This window comes from Protopterus annectens, chromosome 8.part0, assembly GCF_019279795.1.
Source record: "Protopterus annectens isolate FY-2018-M chromosome 8.part0, PAN1.0, whole genome shotgun sequence".
Classification (NCBI taxonomy): domain Eukaryota; kingdom Metazoa; phylum Chordata; order Ceratodontiformes; family Protopteridae; genus Protopterus; species Protopterus annectens.
The window spans coordinates 1,913,572,294-1,913,599,735 of record NC_056741.1 but is presented as its reverse complement, the minus strand read 5'-3'; the positions used below and the strand labels follow the sequence as shown (position 1 = coordinate 1,913,599,735).

Sequence of the window (27,442 nt, the reverse complement as noted above, 5' to 3'; positions counted from 1 at the left end):
CACCTGGTGACATTTTGTAAAAACAGGGTGTACTACGTGAAGGTACTTGCCAAGCCCTGAGAATAAATTCAGTTTCAGCAATACTACTCTGTTTTTCTTGCCAATTTCATCTCTCCAGTCAGACCTGTAGATGGATTTCATTCCTGCAGGAACACTTTCTAAAGGAATGGTATACAATTACGGTAATGGCAAAAGCTTACAACTACTACAGAAGTAACAAGAATTACTTAGAGGGGCTGGCAAATGTCAAAATAATAGGAGAAATCTCACAGAACAAGAGGAGCAATTTGCAGATTGCGAAACAGAGATTAAGGGATTAACTCAGTAATATGCATGAGTTTAGAAAGACTGCTGTTAAGCAACTGTTTTATGACAGTACTTCCAGAGCACAAAAACTTTTAGCATGACTCAGGCAACAAAAGTAGAAAGGGTTGTCACCAAGCTTAGGGAGCCTATAACAAGAAAGATAATGAGATCCTGTAGAGGTACTGGAAATCTTTTGTATAAAGCAAATCAAGAAAAGGTACAAGCAGAGATGTTTATAGAAGAATTAAATATGCCAAGGTTAGAAGTAGATGAGGCTCAATTACTAACAGAATAGGAGACAAGATCAAATGGTGATGTATAACCAATCCAAAGGAAAGTCCTCAGGAATAGATGGTACTCCTGTGAAAGTTTGGAAGCCAGGATGGAAAAACTGAAAAATCTGGAAGGTTTTGTCTAAACAGTATTTTAAGAGGAGGAGAAGCAACAACATCCTGGGAGAAAGCAGTGGTGGCTTTAATACCTAAAATACCTAAAAAAGGTAAATACCCATCAGATCCAGCTTCATACAGGCCAATCTCAATTCTAAACCATGATTACAAAGTGTTTATGTCTATAATGGCCAAAGGAATGTGGCAAAGACGACGCCAAAATGGATAGATAAGGATGAATGTGGTTTAGTGGAGGAGAGAAACATTTGAGAACATTAACAGAACATTGATGATCCAGGGGGAAGCAGAATGTAAGAAAACGCCACTGTTGTTGGTGGGTCTTGCTGCAGAGAAAGCATTTCCTGGATGGAGTAAGCTGGGAGTTTATGAGCAGGATAACAGAAGCATTTACATACCCTGATAAAATTATAAGGTTGATTAGGAGGATATATGAGGGATCAGAGGTGAAAATTAAAGTGGGTGGGGTTCCTCTCTGATAATTTCTGTTTGTGATGTATACTTGCAACTAAAATTATGCCAATATGGTTTGTTTACATTTATATAAATGTATGACTACTTATGTCACACATGATAATTTAATAAAGATGTTTCTTGTTTACAAAAACTTACAATTACTAAAAAAGGGATTAAAATATCCCCCAAAAAACAAAGTTGGTTTGGCTCCAAAAAAAGGGGGAGGCAAACTTCTGCCAAGAAAAAGAAGGGGGGATGTGGAAAAGTCCCCTAAAAAGCTAAAAGCCTGGGGACTAACAGCAGATAGCATAACAGTAGAAAATACTGTGCATTTCTGGAATTGGCAAAATTACTTAGTCATACGGAAAAAAGCAGCTTAAAGCCATTTTTGTTGTCTGAAGTGAAGTAGAGCACCAAAGATCTGTAGACTCTTTGCAACACATTGCATAACGGGACAGAACACTGACTATGGCAGCTTAGGAAGTTTTTACATACCTTGAAGTTTTAACTCCTCCCCTGCATTAGTCTTCTTTCGGCTGCTCCCGTTAGGGGTCGCCACAGCGGATCATCTGTTTCCATTCCTTCCTGTCCTCTGCATCTTGCTCTGTCACACCAACCACCTGCATGTCCTCTCTCAACATATCCATAAACTTTATCTTAGACCTTCTTTTCTTGTTACCTGGCAGCTTCAGCCTTAACATCTTTTCCCCAATATACTCTGCATCCCTCCTCAGCACATGTCCAAACCAACGTAATCTTGCCTCTCTGGCTTGTCTCCAAATCTTCCAACCTGGGCTGACCCTCTAATATACTTATTCCTAATCCTGTCCATCCTCGTCACACCCAGTGCAAATCTTAACATCTTTAACTTTGCCATGTCCAGCTCTGACTCCTGCCTTTTTGTCAGTGCCACTGTCTCCAACCCATATAACATAGTTGGTCTCACTACCCTCTTGTAGACCCTTCCCTTTCACTCTTACTGGTACTCGTCTGTCACAAATCACTCCTGACACTCTTCTCCACCCACTCCATCCTGCCTGTACTCTCTTCTTCACCTCTCTTCCACACTCACCATTACTCTGTACTGTTGATCCCAAGTATTTAAACTCATCCACCTTCACCACCTCTACTCACTGCATCCTCACCATTCCTCTATCCTCCCTCTCATTCACACACACATAATTCTGTCTTAGTCCTGCTGACCTTCATTCCTCTTCTCTCTAGAGCATATCTCCACCTCTCCAGGGTCTCCTCCACCTGTTCCCTACTCTCACTACAGATCACAATGTCATCTGCAAACATCATAGTCCATGGGGACTCCTGTCTGATCTTGTCTGCCAACCTGTCCATCACCACTGCAAATAAGAAAGGGCTCAGAGCTGATCCTTGATGTTATCCCACCTCCACCTTAAACGCATACGTCACTCCCACCGCAGACCTCACCGCACATATCCTGTACCACTCTTATATACTTCTCTGACACTCCCGACTTCCTCATACAATACCACAACTCCTCTCGAGGCACCCTGTCATATGCTTTCTCTAAGTCCACAAAGACACAATGCAGCTCCTTCTGACCTTCTCTATACTTCTCCATCAACACTCTCAGAGCAAACATCGCATCTGTAGTGCCCGTTCCTGGCAAGAAACCATACTGATCACTAATCATCACCTCCCTTCTTAACGTAGCTTCCACTACTCTTTCCCATAACTTCATGCTGTGACTGATCAATTTAATCCCTCTGTAGTTACTACAGCTCTGCACATCACCCTTATTCTTAAAAATCGGTACCAAAACACTTCCTCCATTCCTCAGGCAGCCTCTCACTTTCCACGATGTCATTAAACAATCTAGTTAAAAACTCCACTGCCATTTCACCTAAACACCTCCATGCTTCCACAGGTATGACATCTGGACCAACAGCCTTTCCAGTCTTTATCCTCTTCATAGCTGTCCTTACTTCCTGCTTGCTAATCCGTTGTACTTCCTGATTCACTATCACCACATCATCCAACCTTCTCTCGCTCTCTCTCATTCTCTTCATATATCAGCCCCTCAAAGTACTCTTTCCATCTGCACAACACACTCTCCTCGCTTGTGAGTACTTTTCCCTCGCTAGCCTTTATCACCCTTGCCTGCTGCACATCTTTACTAGCTCGGTCCCTCTGTCTAGCCAATCGGTACAGGTCCTTTTCTCTCTCCTTAGTGTCCGGCCTTTCATACAACTCTTCATATGCCTTAGCTTTCACCACCTCTTTCTTTGCCATGCGCCTCATCTCCTTATACTCCTGTCTACTTTCTTCATCTCTCTGACCATCTCACTTCTTCTTCGCCAACTTCTTTCTCTGTATACTCTCCTGTACTTTCTCATTCCACCACCAGGTCTCCTTGTCCTCTTTCCAGATGTCACACCAAGCACCATTCTAGCCATCTCCCTTACTAGCTCTGCTGTAGTTACCCAGCTATTCGGTAACTCTTCACTACCACCCAGTGCCCGTCTTAACTCTTCCCTGAACTCCACCTCACAATTACCCTTTTTCAGTTTCCACCATTTGATCATTGGTGCTGCCCTCACACTCCTCCTCCTCTTCTTGATCACCAATGTCATCCAACAAACCACCATCCTATGCGGCCTACTTTCCCCAGCCACCACTTTATAGTCTCCAATCTCCTTCAGACTGGCCCTTCTACATAAGATATAATCCACCTGTGTGCATCTTCCTCCACTCTGTATTTCACCCTATTCTCCTACCTCTTGTTAAAATACGTGTTCACCACAGCCATGTACTGTTAAATACAATGGGCATTCTCTTACCAGGTCTTTAAATATCCTAATACCAAGTTATGGGAAGTTCACATAATTCATTACTTTCTAGAACCAGTCTCAGCAAAACCTCTAGGATGCAGGTAACATGCTCAAATGGTCAATGATGTTTACGGAGCATCCTGCCTGCCAAACATTCAAATGTTATAACATGGTGCTGATGACGTGGGATGCACTCCCCTTAAGGGAATGGATGCAGTAGAAAGGTACATGCCTAATCACTCATTAGTCATTAGTTATGTGGAAGTTTGGCCACAAGGCCATCTGGGGGACAGATTTGCTAGCAGGAGAATGGGACCTATATTCAACCTTCATATGCTCCACCTTCCATGTTCCTGGTCTGTGAGTGCAAGAGGGACCCTCTTGTTGATCCCTCCACTCTTAACCCAACTATTCTTAATGGAGTAAGGTGAGCTTTCAGCTTCACTGCTCGTGTATCCAACTGGTTGAGTTAAAACAATGACACCTAGAACAGTGTGAAATGCTGATAGTTGTGACAGAGTGTGTGCTCTGTGGGACATCATGATTCTTTCCCATGAATAAGAGGTAGTAATGGTGTGGGTCCTGCTTCATGATCTGGCAGTCACAAAAACACATTTAAGGCTTAAATATTGTAGACATCAACAGTAGGTAGTTTAAGAGGAAGAATACCAAGATCGAGCTTTGAGCTATGTATGCAGCAGACAAAAACAAAAAAAGAGTGATGGAGGGAGCCCAAAATTTGTGCTAGCAGAAGAAATACATTTTCCTGGGGGGTGGGGTGGCGGTTTGTGCAAATAAAGCAGAGATGGGGATTACAGAAAAGGAAATCATCCAGTTACTTAAAGGTCTCAATCAATCTCGTCTTCAGAATCAGAGACAAATCCAAAGATAATCAAGGTCAAAGGTACAACAAAATTGGGAACACTTTCAGGTGTTAACACTGTTCACTTGGAAAGCTGACAGGCCAGAAGGATTTTTAACAGTGTTTAATAAAAAAAATAAGTCCATCACTGAAATGTCTGCCATTACTAACTATCACTATTTTGTCAAAATCCTCAGATTTTATAAAGGATAAGAGTAAATTTTGAGGTACAAATCATGGAGTTGATAGGCATTCACCCACTGCAGAAGGCTCCTGATGAGACATACTTTTTGCCATTCTTCCATATTATAATACAAGTGATACTCAACACCATCTATTCCCTAGCTTTTTCCATAGCAATTCCTTTCAAATTATATTAAGTTCTCATACAGTTGTATTTTTTTCCATATTCTTACTTACCACTTCACTTAACTTTCAATCCTCTGCTTTTCTTCTCTCTCTTTTTTGAAAAATATTCTCTATATACTCCCTTATTACCTCAAGTATCTGTTTTTGAGTATTCACACTCTCTCCTCTCTTCAATACCCTTATGATGCTCTCATTTTCTCTAACAAGCTTGTTTAAATACAGTGCCACCTCCTTTCTTCCCTGTACAAAATATTTGCTTGAACAACATTTTTATCTTTTCCTAATTCATCTCATATATCTTCTTCTCCTTTTCAAAAAAATAATTATCTTTATTTTGTATTATATCTTTAAACATCTCCTGAATTATATATTTTATATTTTCTTTCCTCTTCTCATTACTTGATATTGTAAAAAAAAAACATTTTTTATAACATCCATCAATCCATCCAATTTTCATAAAAAAAACTCTGTTTACATGATCCCTCCATAACTGGTTAATCTCTTCTTCCTTCCTTATCTAAATCTGTTTCATTAAGTCGCTTAAACACTTTTACCTAATCTTATATATCTTTCCTTATTTTGCATTTCTACCCATATAGCTAAATGATCCAAATATCCTGTTTCCTTTATTCCTTTCTGTACCATTTTTAGCTATGATTTGTGCATTTGTTCTTGTTCTTTAACTTCTACATTTCTTCAAAATCCATTCATACATGTCCCGTTTTCCCACATATTTTACATATATCACACTTTTTAGCTTCATGCCCTGGCTTCCCACAATTAAAACATTTCTTTAATCACAATTGCTAATCAAATGATTGCCTTTTCCACAAAATAACATGTTTTTGGTTGTCTCCTGTATTTAACATAACCTATGTTTCCATCTACATTTATTTCACTTGAAATGTGTATAAGTTTCTCATTTTCCATTTTCAAAATCACTCCACAGTCCCATCCCCCAGTCCACAGTCCTCTATTATCATAATTTTTTGTAATGTCTGTGACGGCTCCTCTTTACCCCAGGCCAGTAATCAAGAAGCCTCAATCCTCACCACTGACACAGAGGAGGTCACTAAAACAGGACAGGATTTATTTACTTATTTGCAGTTTGTTAACCAGGAAAGTCCATTGGGCCGAGATGAGCCCTTTTTCAATGGAGGCCCAGGGTGAAAAGCTCCGTGTACATACATTCAAATAAAAATCAACAGGAATTACAACAGAATTAATCCATACAATTCTTACAAAAAAAAAAGTCAGCAGGAGTTAATACAACGTACTGTTCAATACAAAATTATACACAGCTTAAGGAACTGATGAAGGCATATTGGTGTAGTGGCAGAAGCAAAAGGATTTGCATAGTATGCCATGATGATAGATATTGAACCAACATGAAACAATGGGCATTCTGAGTTATGTGGAATACCAATTACTATACTATCAAGGTGAAAAAGGGAGTTAGTAATTGTAAGTGAGAGATGAAGGAAAAGAGCATGGCTGGTGACAGAATCTTGAGAGAGAAAAGTTGACAAGAAGTTGGAGAGGGTTAAGAGGGGTGAGAGAAGGAACATTCCCAAGTTGAAGGAGGTAGGAGTGGAGCAAGGTCTTAAAAGTGGAGTGGTTCTGGGTAGTTCGGATATGGGGAGGAAGCAAGTTCCATTTTCTTGCTAGAGAAAGAGACTAGAAATTGCCCAGGAGTACGTAATGGTTTATGCACTTCAAGGAGATTTTGATTATTAGACCTGAAAGATCAGTCAGGAAAAGCATAGTAAGGATAGAGGAGAGGGAGGGGCATTGGGATGACTTGAAAATAAATTTGTGAGCAGTGGAGAGCTGGACATAAAGGAGATAGTTTGGGAGCTATAGCCAGATCAGAGAGTGTAAGGCATTGCAGTGGTGAGAAGAGGATTTGGAGTTGGTGGCAAACTTGGAGATCTTATTGTAGCAGGATGCCAATTTGGACTAAAAGGTGACATGAAAGAAGGAAGGAGGTAAGTGGTAGAGAGGGTAAGCTTAGTTGAAGAGGTAAGATGGTGATTATGCCGATAAAGCATTCCGAGCTACTGGTGAGTTTTCTTGATGTTAGTTTGAAGGTGAATGTTAAACTTTATATGTTCTTCAATAAGGACACCTAGAAGCTTAGTGTGGGGGACTATTTTGATGGGAATCAGGTTCTGGCTTATGATACAGAAGGAGTTTTTGTCTATTCCGATGTTTTTGGATGGGGTAAAGACCACATTTTTGGTTTTAGATGCATTGAGAGCTAGGCGATTGTTTAACATCCATGTCTCAAGTGCAGTGGAAAGTGGTCTGAGTTATATGCATGAGTTTGGGGAGAGATCAGGCAGAGCATATGATGATAGAATTGTCGGCACATTGCACAAGTTTAGCATTTGGGATACAGTAATGAAAGTCATTAATGAAGATGTTAAATAGTAAAGGACCCAAGAAAGAACCTTGGGGGACACCTGTCAGGGTGCCGAGGTAGGAAGAGGTAGAGTTTTTCCACTTGACGGCCTACTGCTCGTTTGAGACATAACTAGAAAATCAATTGATGGAGGAGGAGGAAAGGTTAAGTTGAAAGAGCATGGACAGGAGTAGGCTATGGGAAATGGTATAGAAGGCCTTGGATAGATCTAGGAGGAGAGCAGATATGATATTACCCGAGTCATGAGCTTGATTAATGTTATCAAGGAAGGAAAGGAAGGCTGTGGTGGTGCTGTGTCCATGTTGAGTTGGGGACAGTAGATGGTTGTCTAAAAGGTAAGGCAAAAGTTGCAGATGAATACATCTTTCAAGAATTTTAGAGATGAATGATAAAGACTTTTTTCCAGAGGAGGGGTATGTAGGATTCTTGGATGGACCAGTTAATTAGAATACATATGTGGAAAGATACACCGTCTGCATCTAACTTGAAGTTAGAAGGTAGGTTGTCTGGGGCATTACAGCATGGTTTTAATTTAATTTAAAGAGGAGTTTTTTTATAGTATTGACAAGAACAGGTTTAAGGGTGAAGGGAGGAGGGTAGTTGGTATTGGAGTCCTAAGGACAGGAATTGTAGATATGACATCTAGGAGGGGTTAATGAGTTTTTAGTGAAGGATGTGGTGAGCTTGGCTATTTAGTCTATGAAGGAGTTAAATTTCATTGCTATGATACTGGCAGGAGAGATTTTGTCCTGAAATACATAGCATTTCAAATACAGCTCTCTGCATTCAACACAATTTCCCTCAAGAGCACACAGGGAACATGCTCCACTGGGACTGGACACTCTCTCTCCAGATCCCAAACAAGACCCACCTTGGAGCACCGTGTCCCAGTTCCAAGTGTCTGGCGCACACACTTGAATATCTGATTTTTCACACAGACACCCAGACACAGAAAGGCTGACACAGATTCACCTGCTGTCCCCCCTTTCTCCATACTACAAGGTACCTGCCACCAGCCAAATACTCTAAGGCTCTTACAAGGAATATCCAATTATACTGTATCAAATTAATACTGATATAAATGGCAGATTGTGGCCGAAGTAGTAAGGCTTTTCGGAGAGGCCACAGTGACACTGAAATAAGCACAGATACTCTCAAGATTTTAAAAATATTCACTAAAGGACCAGCCACAATGAAAAGGTATAAAAAATATTTAATAATGGATAATAAAAATAGAAAACAGGAAAATACATGATATTTAGTTAAACTAAACAGAATTTTCAGTCACAGAAAATATAAAACAACACAGTTGGAAAATCTCACATGCAGAAAAAGAAATACTAAACTAATCTCAAGGTACTTTTCCCAACTAAACTAAAGAGAAACTGTCCCTAGTTGACTCAGTTAATATTGGAAGGCAAGACGTACTGCTGAGATGCTCACTTCCACAAAGCAAGATGAGACACACGGCACCTTACAAGTAGCAACTACTGAACTGTGATAACTGACACATAGCTTTTATATATCAGATTGCAAGAGAAAAAAAAAAAAATTGCTGCTGCCAGAGTTACGTCCTTTAGCTCGTTATAGAACTACATCACATCTAGTTACCTGACTCTGGCACAATTCACCTTCAGAACTCTGTTAAGATTTTGCTGCAGCCTTCTTAACATAAGCAACTTTTAAAAATACACTTTAAATAAATAAATGCAAGTATCTGTACAAATCAATGTGTCAGCCAAATAACACAAGATTATTCACAAAATTTCAGCCAGTCATGCTGGCATATGCCACATGTGCTCTGTCTCACCTCTCCTGATACAGCTGGCAATACCTCACAACATTACAATGGCCATCAACTTCATTACATACAGTCTTTAAATAATCTTCCAATGCTTTTGTCTCAATTTCAGTACGAAATTGGACAGTAAATCGTTTTTCTGTCTCTCTATTAAATGGTTGTACTACATACAAATTCCAGGGATTACAATCTTTCTTTTTTTTCAAAGTTTTCTAAAAATTCCTCCATATACCGGTCCGTTTCAAAAAAAAAAAAAAAAAGTCACAATATGCCTCTATTTATATGTATAAAAGCTTCCCTTCTTAAACGAAATACCAAGAGCTGCAATTAATGAATCCCAAACCTCATACCTTCCCAGCTCCTTTTCTACTTTGCTGTTCAATTTCACTACAAGTTTTCTCTTTACTGCCTCTTTTTTCTTCCACTTACTTCTCAACTTCCTTCACCTTTTGGGCATACGATTTCTTAACATCTATCAGTTTCACCTCCTCTCTCTTGTATTCTGTCCATTTCACCCCACAAAGCTGCCACCTCACTCTCCAGTTTAACATGTCCCTTAAAAAACATCCCGCAACCCTCCCGATTGGAAGGTTGTACTAGTACATCCTTGCTGACTCTCTCCATCTCCCTTGAACAACTTCTCCTGGAATAAACAATCCAAAGCTGGCAAAGGTTTGGCAACCTCCCGCTCCTTCACTCCTCCCCTCTCTGCAGATATGGATGACCCCTCCACATATTCCACTTCACTTAGCTGCCTTTCTTGTAAAGGCTCCGCTACCTCCAAATTGGCATTCTCCTTCTCTGTTATAACATTCTCCTTGCATACATTCACCATACTTCTTCCTGCTTCTCCGAGATGCCTACACACCTGGAATGGAAACAGGAAGTTGAACACACCACCAACAATAGCATCCCCATATGCTATGAGTTGGGGAAGTTCCCCAATGCCATAACTAAATTTCCTCTTGTCAGTATGGACACCATCTTGGGTCTTCCCTGAAGACAGACCATTAGTCTAGTGGGAATAATCCAGTCAACAAAAAGTAAACAAATAAACAAAAATAAAATAAATGCAAAAATGTTGCCAAAAACTAAGTCCTGATGAAAAACTTTGCTAAAGTAAAAATGAGTATAACATAACTTTTTCTACATGAAGGACAATTTAATGAAGGACAATTTAAAAGAAGACAGCATATTTAGAAGGGGATTAGGATTATGCAGGGATGAACACAGTACTTACACACTTACACTGAGGAAAAAAAAAAATCATACAACTAAGGCATTTACGTAGATCAATTCTAAAGGAGCTGCTGAAAATCAGTTGTTCAGGCACAGGACTGCATAAAACTTGCTTGCTGTGAAGAAATGCAGCCACAGAACGTATGCAATTAAACATTCAAGGCAAGAGAGACTCCAAAGAGTAATCCTTCCCTTCCAGTCTAGATATTTGGAAATAACCGGTGTACAAGTCAGACTGCCCTGTTGAAGTTTGAGACTTAATAGTGCGAGTCCCAAAAGTACGAAAATTTAAGTGTGATTCAGGAAACAGTAAAACGAGAAAGTCTGTTACATGTTAAAAGCATTTTTTGCAAGGGAGTGTCTCCACACCACTGTTACTTATACAATTTCCGAGACTGCTACACCTCAGGGAAAAGGAACTCTCCAATATGCACAACTTCAGATACAGTACATATTCTTCCATAATCAGATATCACTTCAGGTCTGAGAATCACTCTTACCCATCTCAAACTTACAACAGGAACTCTTATTTCACAGAACCAGACTAAGAATGGGAGAAGAAACTGTAATAAACATTTTTAAATGTGTATACTATGCATGAAAGCTTTGATTTTTTTTTCAGACAGAGGCCAAGGTAAAGATTCTTGCTCTTCTGAGGCTTCCTTTTCCCTATAACTGGCAAGCAATTTATCTGCACCCTTTTCTAATAAAACCTGAACTACAGGATGCAGAAACTGTATGTGGTTGGAAAGGATCTGATTATGGGGAAAAGGAATTCAGAAGGTTGCAGATCAGTGCTCATATATGCTTTTGGCCCCACAGCTGGAGGACAAGTCTTCTGGTGATGACTCTCTAAAGCACTGCACTGATGAAGATTGGTCAACCCTGCTCTCCCCCACACCCCCACCCCAAAAAAAAAAACAACCCCACATTTTCCTGTTTGAAAAGCTGAAAGTGGTGTGATATACTATTAATCCAACAGGCTTCAAGGGGTTATGTTTTTACATAGGGCTGCTTCCTTAGGTTGTAGCTGCCCTTAATATGAGGTTGAAGTGCCCTTCTCTTTACTCTCAGTTCTTGCATAACTGATGCTGAACAACTTGCTTGGATCAGTACAAAAGTACAGTTTTGTACCTACCATGAATGTAGATGTTCGAGTGCTAATACAGCTGCAGTCATAACAGATGGGTTTTCCTGCCGTCAGGCGGGTCCTCGGTCGGCCGAATTCCAAAGTCTAGGTCCGGCGTCAGATGTTGTCGCTTCTTCCCTGACGTCAGTGTGACAGGGGTATAAAAGAACCAGCCGACGCCGTTTTCTTCAGTTTTTCTTGCCCCAGATGTCAGGTGCCCCCAAAAAGAAGGCAAAACATAAATTTATGTAATAATGCAAATGCAATATAATCAAAAAACAGTAGTTGCAAGCAAATACACCATAAAAGAATACCCCAATGAGGTTGTATGAGGAGGTGTTAGCCATTAGGCCTGTCCCAAGAGGGGAAGGAGGGAGGAAAACCTGGACTGCAGCTGTATTAGCACTCGAACATCTATATTTATGGTAGGTACAAAACTGTACTATGTTCATCGTGCATACAGCTGCAGTCATAACAGATGGGTAGAATCCCAAAGCTAATAAAGGGGTGGTAGGCACTAAGTGGAACTAGGAGGAGCCAGGATGCCCTGTAAGACTGCAGTGGCAAAGCCCGCTCTAGTTTTGGAGTATAATGGTAGGTGATAGTGCTTGGAGAAAGTATGTACAGAACTCCAAGTGGCTGCTTCCAAAATGTCTTTGGTAGGAACCCCCCCTGAGGAAAGCTGCAGAGGTAGCTGTGGCCCTTGTGGAGTGAGATCTGATGCCTGTAGGTACAGTTTTACCATGACAAGAGTAACAAAAGCGTATGCAGTGGGCTATCCATTTTGAGATTGTCTGTTTGGAAATAGGCTTCCCTTGAGCACCTGTAGCATAGGACACAGAGTTGCTCTGATTTTCTGAAAGGCTTTGTTCTGTCGAAATAATAACGGAGCTGTCTGTGAATGTCCAAGGAATGTAGTAGCCTCTCCCCTTTGTTTTGTGGATTAGGGTAAAAGGTAGGTAAGTGCATAGCCTGATTCAAGGCTACCCTGGATACTACCTTTGGCATAAATGAAGGATTGGTTCGTAAGGAAACTCTGTCCTGATGGAAAATGATGAAAAGCTGCACAGCCATGAGGGCTTATAGTTTCGAAGCCCTGCATGCTGAGGTGATAGCTAGAAGGAAGGCTGTTTTCCATGACAAATATTGCAGATCTGTTGAAGCACCTGGCTCAAAAGGAGGCAGGGTTAGTTTTTCTAAAATGAAACTGAGGTCCCAAGCAAGTACTGGTTACTTCCTTGGGGGTTTTATATTCTTAGCCCCTCTGAGGAACTGTCTTAAGAGCGGGTGAGAGAATAAAGGAGGATCAGTGTTGTACTCTGCAGAAATGGCTGAGGCATAGATTTTGATGGAGGAGAATGAAAGTCCACTGCTTAGCATCTCAGCTGGATACTGTAATATTTGAGGTAAATTCAGTATTCCAGGATTCTGACCCTTTTTCTGATTCCAGGCACAAAACAGTTTCCATTTTGCGGAGTAGGCTTTTCTAGTAGAAGGCCTTCTGGCCTCCAAAATGACATCCTGCACCTCCTTGGAGAGTAGGGTCTGCTGTGAATTTAAGGAATCCTCCATGCGGCTAGATTGAGTGTTTTCAGCTGACTGTGAAGAGTTTTGAAGTTGTGCCGAGTCAGTAGAAGAGGCATTAGAGGCAGGATCCATGGTGGGGAATGCGTCAGGCTCCTCAGGAGTGGGTACCAGTGTTGTCTTGGCCAGTCTGGAGCCATGAGAATCATCTTTGGTCTGTCTGCTCTAGCTTTTAATAGAACTTTGGGCAGCAGTGGAAGAGGGGGAAAGGCATAAACCATCATTGTTGTCCAACTGAAAGAGAGTGCGTCCACTTTCCAGGCCTGTGGAAGAAAGGTCCTTGAGCAGAATTTTGTCAATTGGTAATTTCTGTGGGTGGCAAAGAGATCTATGTCTGGCCTTCCCCATGCTTGAATTATCATTGTAAAAACTTGAGGATGCAACTTCCGTTCGTGTGAATCTGTCATATTTCTGCTCAGGTTGTCTGCCAGCGTGTTTTCCTTGCCTGGCAGGAACTGTGCTTGAAGTTGGATTTGTAATTCCAGAGCCATGTTCCAAATAGACATGGCTAGCCTGCGTAGGGGGTATGAATGGGTTCTTCCCTGTTTGTTTATGTACCACATCACTGTGGTGTTGACTGTCCTTATCAATAGCTGTCCTGGATGCAGTAGGTCTTTGAAAGCCATAATAGCATTTATTACTGTTAGCATTTCCTTTTGATTGATGTGTAGGTGCTTTTCTTTTTGTGACCATTTGCCCTGAATGCACCAATCTGTCATGTGCGCCCCCCAGGCATAGTCTGAGGCGTCTGTTGTGATGACTTGATTTGCTTGAGGCTTGCAGAATAGGAGACCTATGTTTCTTTGGCATGCTTGAGCCCACCACAGAAATTTCTTTTGAAGACATGGAATCAGTGGTATGATTGTTTCCAAACTTTGGCTGTGTTGAGACCATAAGTTTTTTAGGTACCATTGAAGTTTCCTCATATACAGCTTTGCACATGGATTAGCAGGATGCAAGATGCCATGAATCCCAGAGCCTGCAGGATTTTCCTTGCAGTCAGCCTGATGAAGGTTGCCAGTTTTCTGAAGTATTGAGTTAATTGCCCTTGTTTCTCTGGCGTGAGGTAGGCCATCTGGGTGTTTGTATCCAAGCTGGCACCCAGGAAAATTATTGTCTGAGAGGGTATTAGTCTTGACTTTTTTTTTTTGTTGACTGTGTATCCCAGAGATTTCAACAACATTATTACAAACGCCAGGTGTTTCAGAAGAGTGCGTTTGCTGTCCGCTTGGATCAGGCAGTCGTCCAAATATGGGTATATTTGTATCCCTTGAAGTCTGCAGAAGGCAATTACTGATGCCAGGCATTTCGTGAACACTCTGGGCGCAGTAGATAAGCCAAAGGGCAATGCAGAGAATTGATAATGGGTTGAACCTGCAAGAAATCTGAGGTATCTTCTTGCAATCTTGTCTGATTGGGACATGCAGGTATGCCTCCTTGAGGTCCAATGTTACCAGCCAAGACTCCTTGCCCAGCATGGGAAGAAGCTGCTGTAATGTGAGCATCTTGAACTTTGGTACGAGTAAATATGTGTTTAGGATGGATAGGTCCAAAATAGGTCTCCAATCTTTGCCCTTCATTGGCACCAGGAATAGTCTGGAATAAAAACCTTGACCCTGTTCTTGTGCAGGTACCTCTTGAATAGCTTTCATGTCCATGAGATCTGAAATTTGTTTTTGTGCCTCTGCCCTTTGATTGTGTGGCAGGTTTGGCATGCCTCTCATTTTTGGAAGGGTGTGAAAGTGGAATCTGTAGCCTCTGTCTATAATGTCCAGGATCCATTTGTCTTTTGTGACAATATGCCAATTTTTCGAAAATAATGCCAGTTTTCCACCTAAAGGTGCTGCCATTTGAGCCTTGCTTGGCATGCAAAGGGGAAAGTCATTGGGTCTGCTTTCTGAATGGCTGTAAACTATCCTCACCCCCTCTTGGTGTAGGTGTTTGCCATTGTCTGCCTCTAAATGACCCTTGAGATTGCCCTCTACCCCTCGGGCACCTGTATCTACCTCTTTGAGGTCTGTCCGTGGCTGGAAAGGACCAATTTTTTGAAGGCCAATTTCTACTGAAACGTGGGGGTTGTACCTGTAGGAAATCTTTCACTGTTTGCATTGATTTTGGCTTTTCCTCCATTTTCTTTAATACCTCCTTAGCTTTAACACCAAACAATACATTTTTATGAAGAGGTGCATCTAGTAATTTAGCTTTGACATGATCTGGTAAGGTTTGCTCTTTGAGCCAAGCATGTCTACGTATGACTGATCCTGTAACAGCAGCTCTACATGAGGCCTCTAAAGCATCAAAACCACATTGCAAGGTATGTTTACCCACTTGCTCTGCACTATGCAACAAATCCTGCAACTCCAATCTGGTTGTTCAGGTTGTGACATTTTGCTTTTCAACTGAGATAACAAAAACTGTTGATACTTTAACATATGGAACTGACAGTTTAATGCTCTCATGGTTAAGGTGGCTGAGGTGTATACCTTTTCCCCCCACCTTTCTAAAGCTCTGGAATCTCTCTCTGAAGGTAATGGATTTTTGGCAGTGGAGGCCTTAATTCCCTTGGGACCCTGTGAAATAGTTTCTGGGTCAGCCACATGGCTTTTGTATAGGAATTGGTGTGAATCAGGAACCCGGTAATACCTGTCAGGCTTCACTGGAGCTGGAGGTAAAGAATCTGGGTTAAGGCTGGCCTCTGAATACACATCATCTAGTATGTCTAAAACAGGAGGTATAGCCAGAGGGCCTGTGCTGAGGGAGCAAGAGGAAATCCCTGAGCCTTTTCTTGGAGTCTGAGTACTCTTGGCCTTCCCAGTGGAAGTGTTCCCTCAAGGTATGCAAGGTTTCCCCTAAAGAGTAATCCTCGGGGGGCGGGGGAGACAGAGGGAATGGACTCCTCTGCATCAGAATCTTCGAAAGGGGAGTAAGAATGTTCCTGGTCCTCAGAATGTTCTGAAGTAATGGAGGCCTGGTCCGAGGAAGGGTATTCTTCCTCCACTCTGGGCCTTTTTGTCCGTGGGGGGTTGAGAACCCCTGATAAGAGTAATCAAATCCTCAGCCATTTTGAGCATCTACTTTTTAGGCATGGGGCCTTGAGAGGGGCCCTGTGGAGCTTGTCTTTTAGAGTGCATGGCTGCTTTAGATTTAGTGTAAGCCTTAATGGAAAAAGAAGAAGAAGGCCTGAAGACACCTTGAGAGGTGGCAGGCCTGTCTAAACTCTGAGTTTCCCGCCAAGAGTGGCTTTGGTATCTGTAGTCGGGATGTGGGCCAAAGAGCCTGCGACCTCGGGCACAGAAGACATCGCTAATGAAGTGTCCTCGGTAGTCAGGGGCTGCGTAGGCGCCTCGCTGAGAACCGGAGCACCTGTAGTCGGCTTTAGCGTGGTGTCGGTAGAAGTCGCGGACCTCATATGTCGGTCTTTATCTTTGCGTTGTTTACTCAAAACTGGAGTCGGAGTATCCTACGACATGCTGTAATTAAACTTTTTGCCAAAATAGTGTTGGGCGAACTCCGCCCGACGCTTAATAGTGCTCCTGTTGAATGTAGCACAAAAACAACAGGCCAAGACGTCGTGGTCTGGGTCTAAGCAAGGAATACAGAGGGAATGGAAATCCTTATGCGGTATTTGCTTCCCACATGAAATGCAATTATTAACTTTGTCTGACATCGGTCTGAGGCAAGAAAAGTTTCCCCAACGGGGTACTTAGCTTTCAAGAAGTCTTCGGTTGAAAAATATTCGTAATCTCAGGAGCTGGCCGACTGGCACTTGTGAACTGCTTCTGCTTCGGGCACCGCGCGGCAAGAAAGACTGAAGAAAATGGCGTCGGCTGGTTCTTTTATACCCCTGTCGCACTGACGTCAGGGAAGAAGCGACGACATCCGACGCCGGACCTAGACTTTGGAATTTGGCCGACCGAGGACCCGCCTGACGGCAGGAAAACCCATCTGTTACGACTGCAGCTGTATGCACGATGAACATCTGCATATGGACTGAAATGACTGGTTGTGCTCTAAATTTTTCAGTCTTTCAGTCTGCTTAATCAAATGGGTCCTCCCCTAAATTGGAAATTTCAGAGATTCCCACTTGAGTTTCAGGAGAAAGTCTGAGATTTATATGAAAATTACATCCTAGTACAACTACAAAAAACGACAAATAAAGTGTGCATACCCTTCTGATCAAAATGTCTAGAGAAATACTTTAATGCAATAAAATGTTGACAGCTTTTGACACTAAATATTAGATGATAGAAAGAAAAAACAAAATGCATGCTGAATTTTTACGATATTTCTTAACATGCCAGCTAGTTCTGGGTTCCTACCACATGCACTACTAATGAGAAAATGTTCTCGTCTTTACAGTCTGGACTCCTGGACACCTTATCAGAAATCTTGTCAAAGAGGTGGATGGGCTGGCTTGGTATAAGTCAAGCACCAAGTGCGAACTAAGACTTAGTGGCAAGAATAACCATGTGGGGAAGTGATGACAATTAGGCATTTCTAGGCCTCCCTTACCATCTCAATGACTAATGGCAGCAGAATTGGAGGAATTACATCAAGTGGTGGTTTCAATCAGTGTGCTCTGGGAAGCTGACTGACCCTACATTATTACAAAACATGTCAAAGTGGAGATTCTCCAAAAGAAAAATTTAATTATTTATTCTCTCTCTCTTTCTTTATTGGCATTTGTTTACCAGGAAACATACCTCTCAGCCTCTTAAAGCAAGAAATCTGGACAAAGCCATATATATAAGTGGGACAAAGGCCCAAAAATAGGGATAATTTTTAAACATTGCTCTTACAAACTTAAAGTTAATAGAATAACAGGTTTAAATTAGCATGAATTTTCTGAAGGGTATGAAGTCTGAAACTCAAATGTATGTCATTATTTTCTAACTTTAATCTTTAATGATTTGCCACAAATTTGCCAGAAAATCACAATTTTATGGAAAAACTGACAAAAAATATGAGGCAAAAATCTGGACATTTTGTGAAAATCTGTACAATAAAGAGGTATGCCAGGAAAGTCCACTGGGCCAACAGAACTAATTTTCAGCGGAGGCCCCGGAAGAAAAGCTCCAGAACATAAGTTAGTGTAACAGTACATAAAATATATACAACAGTTAGTAGATATAAACAGTATGATACAACAGACAGTATTATACAATATTAGACAAGAGTGTGCAAATACATATGTACAGATTTGTTTAGGTATAAGTTGCAAATAGTTAACAAAACAGACAGTATTATACTGTATTAGAAAAGAGTGTCCAAATACATATGTATAGATTTGCGTAGGTAAAAGTTACAAAGTAATCAAGTAAATGTATTTTTATACAGTAAAGGCAATATAATGAAAAAATGGTGACTTGGCAGTATTTTCAAGATGTTCAGAGAATATACGCAGTACAGGGTGGGATGGAGGTGTAGACAGACAGTGAGGCAAAGGTAGATAGCAAAGTGAAATATACATTATTTGTTTTGAGTGGTGATAAAAGGTTTGTAGAGATGAAGATATAAATTAAGGTCTTAGACAACTTAGGGTGTATAGAGTCAGGTTATGGATGGATGAGAGTTAAGACATCTACAATGCCATAAGGTAGAGAGGAGTTTCTGCAAAGATTTTTTTAAAGGAAGAGATATTACTGGAGATTCTGACAGTTTCAAAGTTTGGCAACAGAGAAGGAATAAGGCATGTCACCAGCTGGGGAGTTTAGGTTTGTCTACTTATAGAAGTTGATTTTCAGATCTAAGTGGTACATCTGAGTGACACTGTGTTAGGATGGAAGAAATGGCTGGGCAGTCTGAGGGTTTGTAGATAATTTTGTGTGCTGTGAGCAGCTGTACATTGGTTAGATGGTGTGGACGTTCAAGCCAGTTAAGTGTTTTCAGGGTAGTACAGTGATGGGAAGAGTATTTTGCAATGGTTGCAAACTTGGCTATCCTGTTATAACATGATTCAAGTTTGGGTTTTAGGGTTGAATGGATGTTGGTAAGAAGAGCAACTCCATAAAGGAGAAATGGCAGAAGAAAGGTTAAGGCGAGGGAATGCTTAGTAGAACAGTTAAGACAGTATTTATGTCGGTAGAGGGTTTATAGGTTTTTTTTAATGTTATTGTGGATGTGAAGGTCAAATGTCAGGTTTTCATCGAGAATAACTCCTAGTAATTTATTGTGGGAAACAACCTCTATAGTAGTATTGTTTTGAGAATGAATGGTGAAGTTTGTCTTAACAGTGAGGTTTTTCTTGGGAGTAAACAATGATAATTTAGTTTTGTTTAGGTTTAAAGCTAGATGATTTTTAGCTATCCAGATTTTGGTGGTGGTAAAGGCATTCTGGCTTATCTGCAGAAGTTCTGTTGTTGACTTAGCAGAGCAAATAGTGGCTGAATCATCTGTGTATTGTACAACAGTTCCATTTGTAAGGTTGGTATGGAAGTTATTTATAAAAATACTGAAGAGAAGAGGTCCCTAAGATAGAGCCTTGGGGAACACCTGTAGAACACTCAAGAAATGGAGAGAGAGAGAGTTGATCCATCTAGCAGATTGCGGTCTACCTTTTAGATAGTTATACAACAATGACTGTAGCTTTGGAGATTCTAGATATGATCAGTCAGCACAACTCCAGTAATGAACTTTTCCATCCTCTACGATGGTCTGAAGTGTATTCAAAGCAGTTCTCTTTGGTCACACATTTTTGTATGACTATCAATTGTTGATAAAGCATCAACAAACGTAATGAGATTGTCCTTGCTAGCCTGCAGAAAAGCAAAAGTAGGGAAAAAAATCATATTACCTAAACAGAAACACCAGAAAAAGGACAGTGGGGCCAAACAATAAACAATATGCCTGCTAAATGAGCACTTGTACAAAATCTGTAGTTATAGTAGACTGGTTTACTATCAAAATGTCAAGGTGCTTTACGCTGACAGTGAGAAGCAATAACAAGGAGCAGCAGAGAGGCAAAACTGCGAAGATAATTCCTGTCGACTTTGAAACGTCGATACAGAGACTGTGTTTGCAGTTAGGAGCGTCTGTGTTTTGAAGTGCATTGCACTACAGTGGCGACTGGGAAAATGATCCTTTTCCTCACTGTAGTGTGATCTTGGAGTTAGAATTTATAAGTAGCAGGGGGTGTGGGGGTGCAGGGGGGCTTGTCACCCTGCAAAACAGTAGGAAATTTTCTGCCTCGTAGTGGGTTTTCTTTTCTGGATGGTGAGCGGTCGAATGTCGATTCTTTCCTTTGGAAGAATCGACATTCTAAGCAATTGGCATGATGCATTTTCGTTGTACCGGGTCAGGGATGTGAATGGTTGAGGTAAGTCACCTCAACATTTTGAAAGTAAACCTTGTAGATGCCATGTGACTTATCTAGTTTTCTGCAAAAAATTAACTGAAGTAATATTAGCTAAAGTAAAAAGTCCCGTTCTAAATCCGTGGGAAATCATTCCTCTTTATGATAACAGGAGTTAACCTACTCATTTCCTGACAAGTTTCATTCAGAACTTGTTTCTCCAAATCTGGTGGGAGACAAGTGTGACAAGATTCTGGAAACAAGTTTAATAACTTCCAAGATCTATATGCTCCTGTTCCAGCAGTTAGTACTAGTCTTGCCAGATCTAAATCTTCTTGCTCTAGCAGTTAATATTTGTCTTGCCAGATCCTGATTCCCTATTCCAGCAGAGTACCTTCTCTTGAGCTTTTTCACCAACAGCTTTAAGGATAAAGAATTATGTCACAAAAAACTAAGCTGCATGTTTTACAGTTTACTATAAAATATAGTACTTGTTAAATAACTTCTTTAAAACCTTTAGTTCAGCAAGTGCTATGTTCCTAATTAGATCTTCGTACAAAACATACAAAAGCAGCACAGGTTGTAGTATAAGCATACCTCTCTACTTTCAATGACGAGTTCACTAACACAGCGAAGAAACACATTTTCACCTTGACTATCTTCCTCTTTTCTGTAAGGCAAAAGAATAACATCTTCTTACGTGAGATTTATAATTAAAAAATACAGTGGTCTTTTTGTTTTTGATTCACTGGTACACTGCTACACTGAACCTATAGCTGAGACAGCAAGTTCACCTGAGAAAATAGAAGTACTGAAGGGCTTCTCTTGGATCAGTAGGTTCAAATTTTCTTGTGTACAGCATTAGCAGGCGTATAAAATTTAGGCGCCTTATGAAAGGGGGATCGCCAGCTTCTTGACTCACTGCAAAATAGACAAGTAAGGATTAAAATGAATCTAAAATCACATAACATCTGCTACGTCTAGTGCTATTCACCTAACAGGAACATGCATGTGTTGTAATCTCACAAACAGCTTAGGAAAATGGCAGTATATATGAGATCATCAATGGAATAATGGTACAGGTCCTAAAGAAGTATCAACATTATCAACTATAGTAGAGTCTCGATTATCCAAACTAATTGGGACCTAGGGTAGTTTGGATAATCAAACTGTTCGGATAATCAAACATATAATTGAACTGGATAAAAAGCTTCTAAAAATGGTTTTGATGAAAAATAAAACAAATTTACTGTAAGTACAAAATGGTACAGTATATTACTGTAGTACAAGCTCAAAAAACACTCAAGTGAATATGTATAACATTTACATATTCAGACTATGATTTTTCCTACCCAAGAACTTCGAAAGGCTGCATTCAGATAACTGACGTTTCGGACAATCGACTCTCTACTGTAACTTGCTACAACTTTCATTCATTGCAGCAATTTGTTTTGTGAAGATAGACTCACCCCACCATACCACCTAATTAATGCTATTATTTGCTTTCTAAAAAAGGGCAACTTACACAACTGAGCAGTATGACCGGATGATTTCAAAAGAAGCTTCATTTCATACAGGACTAAGGCAACATGCAGTGCATGACAGCGCAAACGTTCCATCCGGAACAGGAATGCAATTGCTGCTTCAAACTGAGCTGTCAAGAAGAGGACTTGAAAATAGAGAAATGGATGCTGGGTAGCTGCAAAATGAGCTTCACCTAAAGGAAAAAAAGACAGAAGAGAAACACATTTGAGTGTCTGTATGAGATTCTGAAGCATTCAATAAAACTATAAAAGCTGAAAGATGCCAAAAGCAATGTACATCTGATATTAACGACAACTTCACAAGATAATATACACTGAAGAGCACAAGAAGCTTTCAATAAAAGACTGCAGATTAGAATGTGGCAATGAAGTGCTCTTAATAAATTACTTTAGTTAGCGGCTTTGTTATGTACAACATTATCAGCTGCACGTATAAAAGTCAATTTATAGGTGTGTAACAGTGCAGAGAGTACAACACCTGAACTGTTTGCTTTCTAGGATTGAACCAATAAATGAAAAGCAACTGTTTCACTGAATGAGGGATATAATACTGCAAATCAACTATCTGGGGGCAGCCCCCCTCATGTGGGATGTATGGGACACAAAGCCCTTTAACAAAAATAGCCTGTAAGTTATTGGATAAGGTGGGGATACAATAGCAAATGGTTGCCTCACAGATGCTTTGTGAAGAAACATTTTTGAAGAAGGCAACTGTAGTAGTAGCTGTTCTGACCTTGCCACCCCAGGATTTTCCACTGTGGTCATAAGAAAGAGGGAAAGAAGCAATTAGCCAACTGCTTGGAGGGGTTTGTTTGGAAAATTTTTATTATTACTTCCTATCATGAAGCACATGAAAGGCTGACTGCTTGCCTGAATTCTTTGGTTATACTGGTATAACATTCTTCTTAGCCATGTACATCCATGGTATACATAAAGATTTCCCCTTTTTGCTGAAGGACTGGCTATAAAAATGGGAGCTGGATGGTCAGGTTTAGCAGTCAGCTCGGAAATCACCTTAGACATATAGGAAGAAGGGTTGGTTTTGACAAGCCACATTCTTGTGAAAAAAAATAAGCGTACAGCTCCAAAATCCTCCCATATGAGGTGACAGCCACTAAGAAAGGATTTTTTGCAGGACAGGAAATTCTAGCTGGCTAGCTGAACTACCGGTGTTGAATCTTCATTTATTTATACTGAAGGTTATATCCCAAGCTGGATGGGAAGGCCTCCAGGAACATGAGGTACATAACCTTTTTAAGCAGCAACTTAATTCTGGAAGTAAAAGAAATTACTTGAGCTCTAGAGGCAGGTAGGCTGAAAACAGCCGCCTTAGATATGAGAGAGTTCTGAAAAGTTCATAGGTGTGTACTATGCTAATGGCCCTGGAGTCTTTACAAGCCTAGCCCATAGAAGTGCCCTGGCATCATGCTATCCGACATTGGCTCCCAGAGCCTCTATCAAGTACAGCCACTGGAGTGATCCCCAGGGTGAACTTTCTATTTCCCATCCACTCAAGATTTCTGCTGAAGAGGGCCAGTGAAGTGTTTTGCTGGACATGTATGGGAAGTCTATTCCAGAGCATGGGCAGTCTCTGGGTTATGAACCTGTCCCTCCAGCATATTCTGCTGATTGTGGTTATGAGGTTGAGGTCTCTGGAGCATGTAGTGCGGAGGGATTGGGATTTCTTTAGATGTAGCATTTCTAATAGAGCTAGGTCAGACTTGGCTTTGTAATTCAAGCAGAGATTACCTCTTAGTAGATATGAGACAGAGAATAGCTGGAGTTTTTTTTAATCTGTCCATGTAGGACATGTGTTTAAGGCCTAGGACCCTCTTTGTGAGGTACTTTTGTGGCCTTTCCAGCTGTTGTATGCGCCTAGTGAGGTAAATGCCAAATGGGGCATTACACTTGAGTGGTGTAATGAGGGAAGAGTAGAGAGAAATGATGACCTCTTTCTTCCTGGATGCAAAACCCTTGGTAATCAGATGTGCCACATAGAAGGACTTTCTGACCACAGTGGCAATGTGGTGGTCGAAGGAGAGGTTGCTGTCAACCTGTGCCCCCAGATCTCTTGTAATGCCTTCAGTGTTCAGTGGGCTCCCATCGATGTGGTAATTAGTGGATACTGAGTTTTTCCCAAAGGGAATGACGACAACTTTTTTTGGCATTAAGCTTAAGGCCATGGCTTTGACACCAGTCATTAGTCTCAGTAAGACATTTCTGTCGGATGTCTACATCATTTGGGGAGTTAATAATGGCTCCTAGCTTGCAGTCATCTGCGAACTTGGTCAGCCAGAGTCCCTCCGTGTTGGCCTGGACTTCTGAGAAGTAGATGCCAAACAGGAGAGGCTCCAGGACCGATCCCTGTGGGACTCCACTCGTGACTGGTCGGCAGTCTGATGGGGAGTCCGCTACTTTCACACTGTGGGTTCTATCTGTGAGCCAATTTGCAATCCACCTAGTGATATAAGGGTTGATGTCTAGTTTGTTGAGTTTATCAATAATTCCTGAGTGGGGATTGGTATCAAAGGCCTTGGCCAGATCATGGTAAGCTGTATGAACTCCCTTGCCCTCATTCACAGCTCTGGTGACTGACTCACAGTCAACCAGATTGAGGAGGCATGATCTACCTTTCACAAAACCAAATTGCATGAGATCTAGAGTTTGGAGATTCCCTATATCCTTGTTAATTAGGTCCATGATGATGTGCTCCATAGCCTTACATATCAGAGTCGCCAGGCTAATGGGGCAATAATTCCCAGAGTCTGTAGTCACTCCTCCTTTATGGAGAGGGATGACTGTAGCAGTGCACCATTTGGTAAGGATAAAGCCTGAGGTGAGGCTGTGATTGAACAGGGCACACAAATGTGGTGCCACTTCACTTTGTAGTTCATGTAGAACACATCCAGGGATATTGTCGGGTCCCACGGAAGCCGTCTTCTTGGCCTTGGACAATGGAGCTTTAACCTGTGCTGCAGTAATGCTGGGTGCCTGGCATTCCTCCGGTACTTTGATTGGTCCTTTAGTGGGGAACAGAGGGGTAAAGTTGACACTGAATCTGTTGACCAGTAGGTTGGCAATATCTGTTGGCTCAGTATAGGAGAAACCATTGTGCAGTAACTCACAGCAAACCTGGGCATGCCGTGGAGATTCTTGATATAACTATAGAAGGCTTTGTGGTTGTTTATAGTGTCTGCTGCTATTCTGCCTTCATAGCTGGCTTTAGAAGTTTTGATGAGGGATCTCAGCTTTTTGTTGAGGCTAATAAGGGAGTTTTTCCAGTCTTGGGACTTCATCTTTTTCTGCAACAGTTTCTTCCTTCTGTTGTAGAGTTTATTAATGGCAAGGGACCACCAGACTGGCTTTTTTTTTTTTGGAGTCCTGGAGAATCATCTGAATGTTTGATTTGACTGGGGTCCGAACCCTGAATTACACTAGGCTGGTAATTTTTTCTATCTTGACAAAAACAAATAATTACTACTGTGTTAGCTGGCCTCAAATTGGTATACCACTTAATGACACAACAGGTATTCCTCATGGGGCACAAGCCTCAAATCTTCAACGCCCTGGTCCTGACAGACTTGAAATTGGGTTGAAATAGGATCTTTTTCTGTTGGGTTAACAACTCCACGTGAAAAAGCAGGACCTCTGAACCCTATAAGCCCAAATGGTAGAGCAGGAAAATTGTGGTTAGGTCATGGGCAAACATTGATCAACATACATTGCTGATGCACGATGGATGCAGTATTTGGACACCACAGACCCATACCATCAATAACATGACTACAACTTGTGCTGAAGGCAGAAAATATGTGCCAGATGTATCCAGCAATAAAAGTTCACAATACAGTTCACAGTGCAACATGTCACACAGCTAACATCCAGTATTCCATCAACTTAATTCTAGAGCTGCAATAGTTGCTGACAACTTAAATGCACATAATCTTTCTCTTCCTTGAGTTCAATCTGATTGGTGCAGGATAGGAAATGGTTTTATCCATCATGCTGCAGCATTTTGTACTCCTATTTTTTTACTACTCTGCCCGTATAAAGTATAACTTCAGGCTTTCACATATGTTCCCAAGTCCATCAGTTGCACTATCTGTCCACAACCCTCACATCTGAGTTTCTATGAATACAGGAGTGGTTGAGGAAAGTAGCTAGTGATAAGGAGGAAACTGGCAGGAGTACAGTGAACACAATATGAATGTAAGGGAAAACAAGGATTCATATGCACAGCTCTCAATATCTTATTTGTGTGACATGCAAGCTGGATAGATAGTGGTAGAATACAGTCTTGGATCAAAAGCATTTCACACAAAAGGAATTAGATGCTGTGGCTTTTCACGCTGATAAGGACTGTATGCAGTGTAGCTTGAAAACATTACACTAATGTTTTCTGTTATAACGAATGAGGCCATTCGATGCACTTACCAAGCACGTCTACAGCAGGTTGGACATTTGACATTCCTACATTTCTTTAGTGGTAATTTACCAGCCTCTTCTGAGAAAGGCTACATGTCTGTAGTAATGGGGGAAGGTGTATTCCTTACTATAGACATCTCCCATGCCCTGGTCAGTCAACTGGATCCTACTTCTGACCTGCCTAATTCTGACAGATAGTCTCTAGACTGGCCTCTAAAGTAACTTTGTCAAGGAAGAGAGTGTTTGAACTCATTACATCCGAGTGATGCCTCCAGGTGCATCTGCAGTTAATCCCTACTGATGCCTCTAGGCATCAAATATTGCTTGTTCATATTTCCATCAATAATTCCAAAACCATGCTATGTACAAGGTTTAAAAAAAATCATCTTAAAGCTTACACAATGGAAAACTCAACTGCATTAATATTTGACCTCTGTTTAGTGCAGGTAAAGAGATATTAACTGTTGTTTTTATGATATTAATTTACATAGGTATAATTTTCACATTTTTCTAAACATCTCAACCAAGTAAGACAGAATTCTTTAGCCTCACATGAAAGCTCTCAGTAAGATGAATCAAATGCTGCCGACAGTATGTATGTAAATTGAGTGGTTGTTGAGATATTGTAGGTTGTTTACAAAATATTTAAAATGTAATTGTTAGTGTTTACTGTGACTTATAAAATTATGTTCATGACCTAGAATCTAAAGAATATTACCACTATAAACAGTTTGTCATTTACACTTTTTTCATAGTCCCTATGGTTCCAGATACAAGAACATTCATTTGAAATATGA

General features: G+C 40.9%; 1 protein-coding gene across 4 annotated transcripts in view; it reads right to left on the bottom strand.

Annotated features, from left to right (window-relative positions):
* The window catches only part of NUP93 (nucleoporin 93), a 1,122,661-nt gene that overhangs the window by 154,841 nt on the left and 940,378 nt on the right, over positions 1–27,442 (bottom strand). For all 4 annotated transcript variants that reach the window (XM_044081412.1, XM_044081414.1, XM_044081413.1 and 1 more), the window contains 3 exons: positions 22,202–22,393; positions 21,471–21,597; positions 21,274–21,346 (listed from right to left, as the gene is read on the bottom strand). In XM_044081412.1, coding sequence (XP_043937347.1) covers positions 21,274–21,346; positions 21,471–21,597; positions 22,202–22,393 — 392 coding nt within the window. The remainder of the gene's footprint in view (positions 1–21,273; positions 21,347–21,470; positions 21,598–22,201; positions 22,394–27,442) is intronic.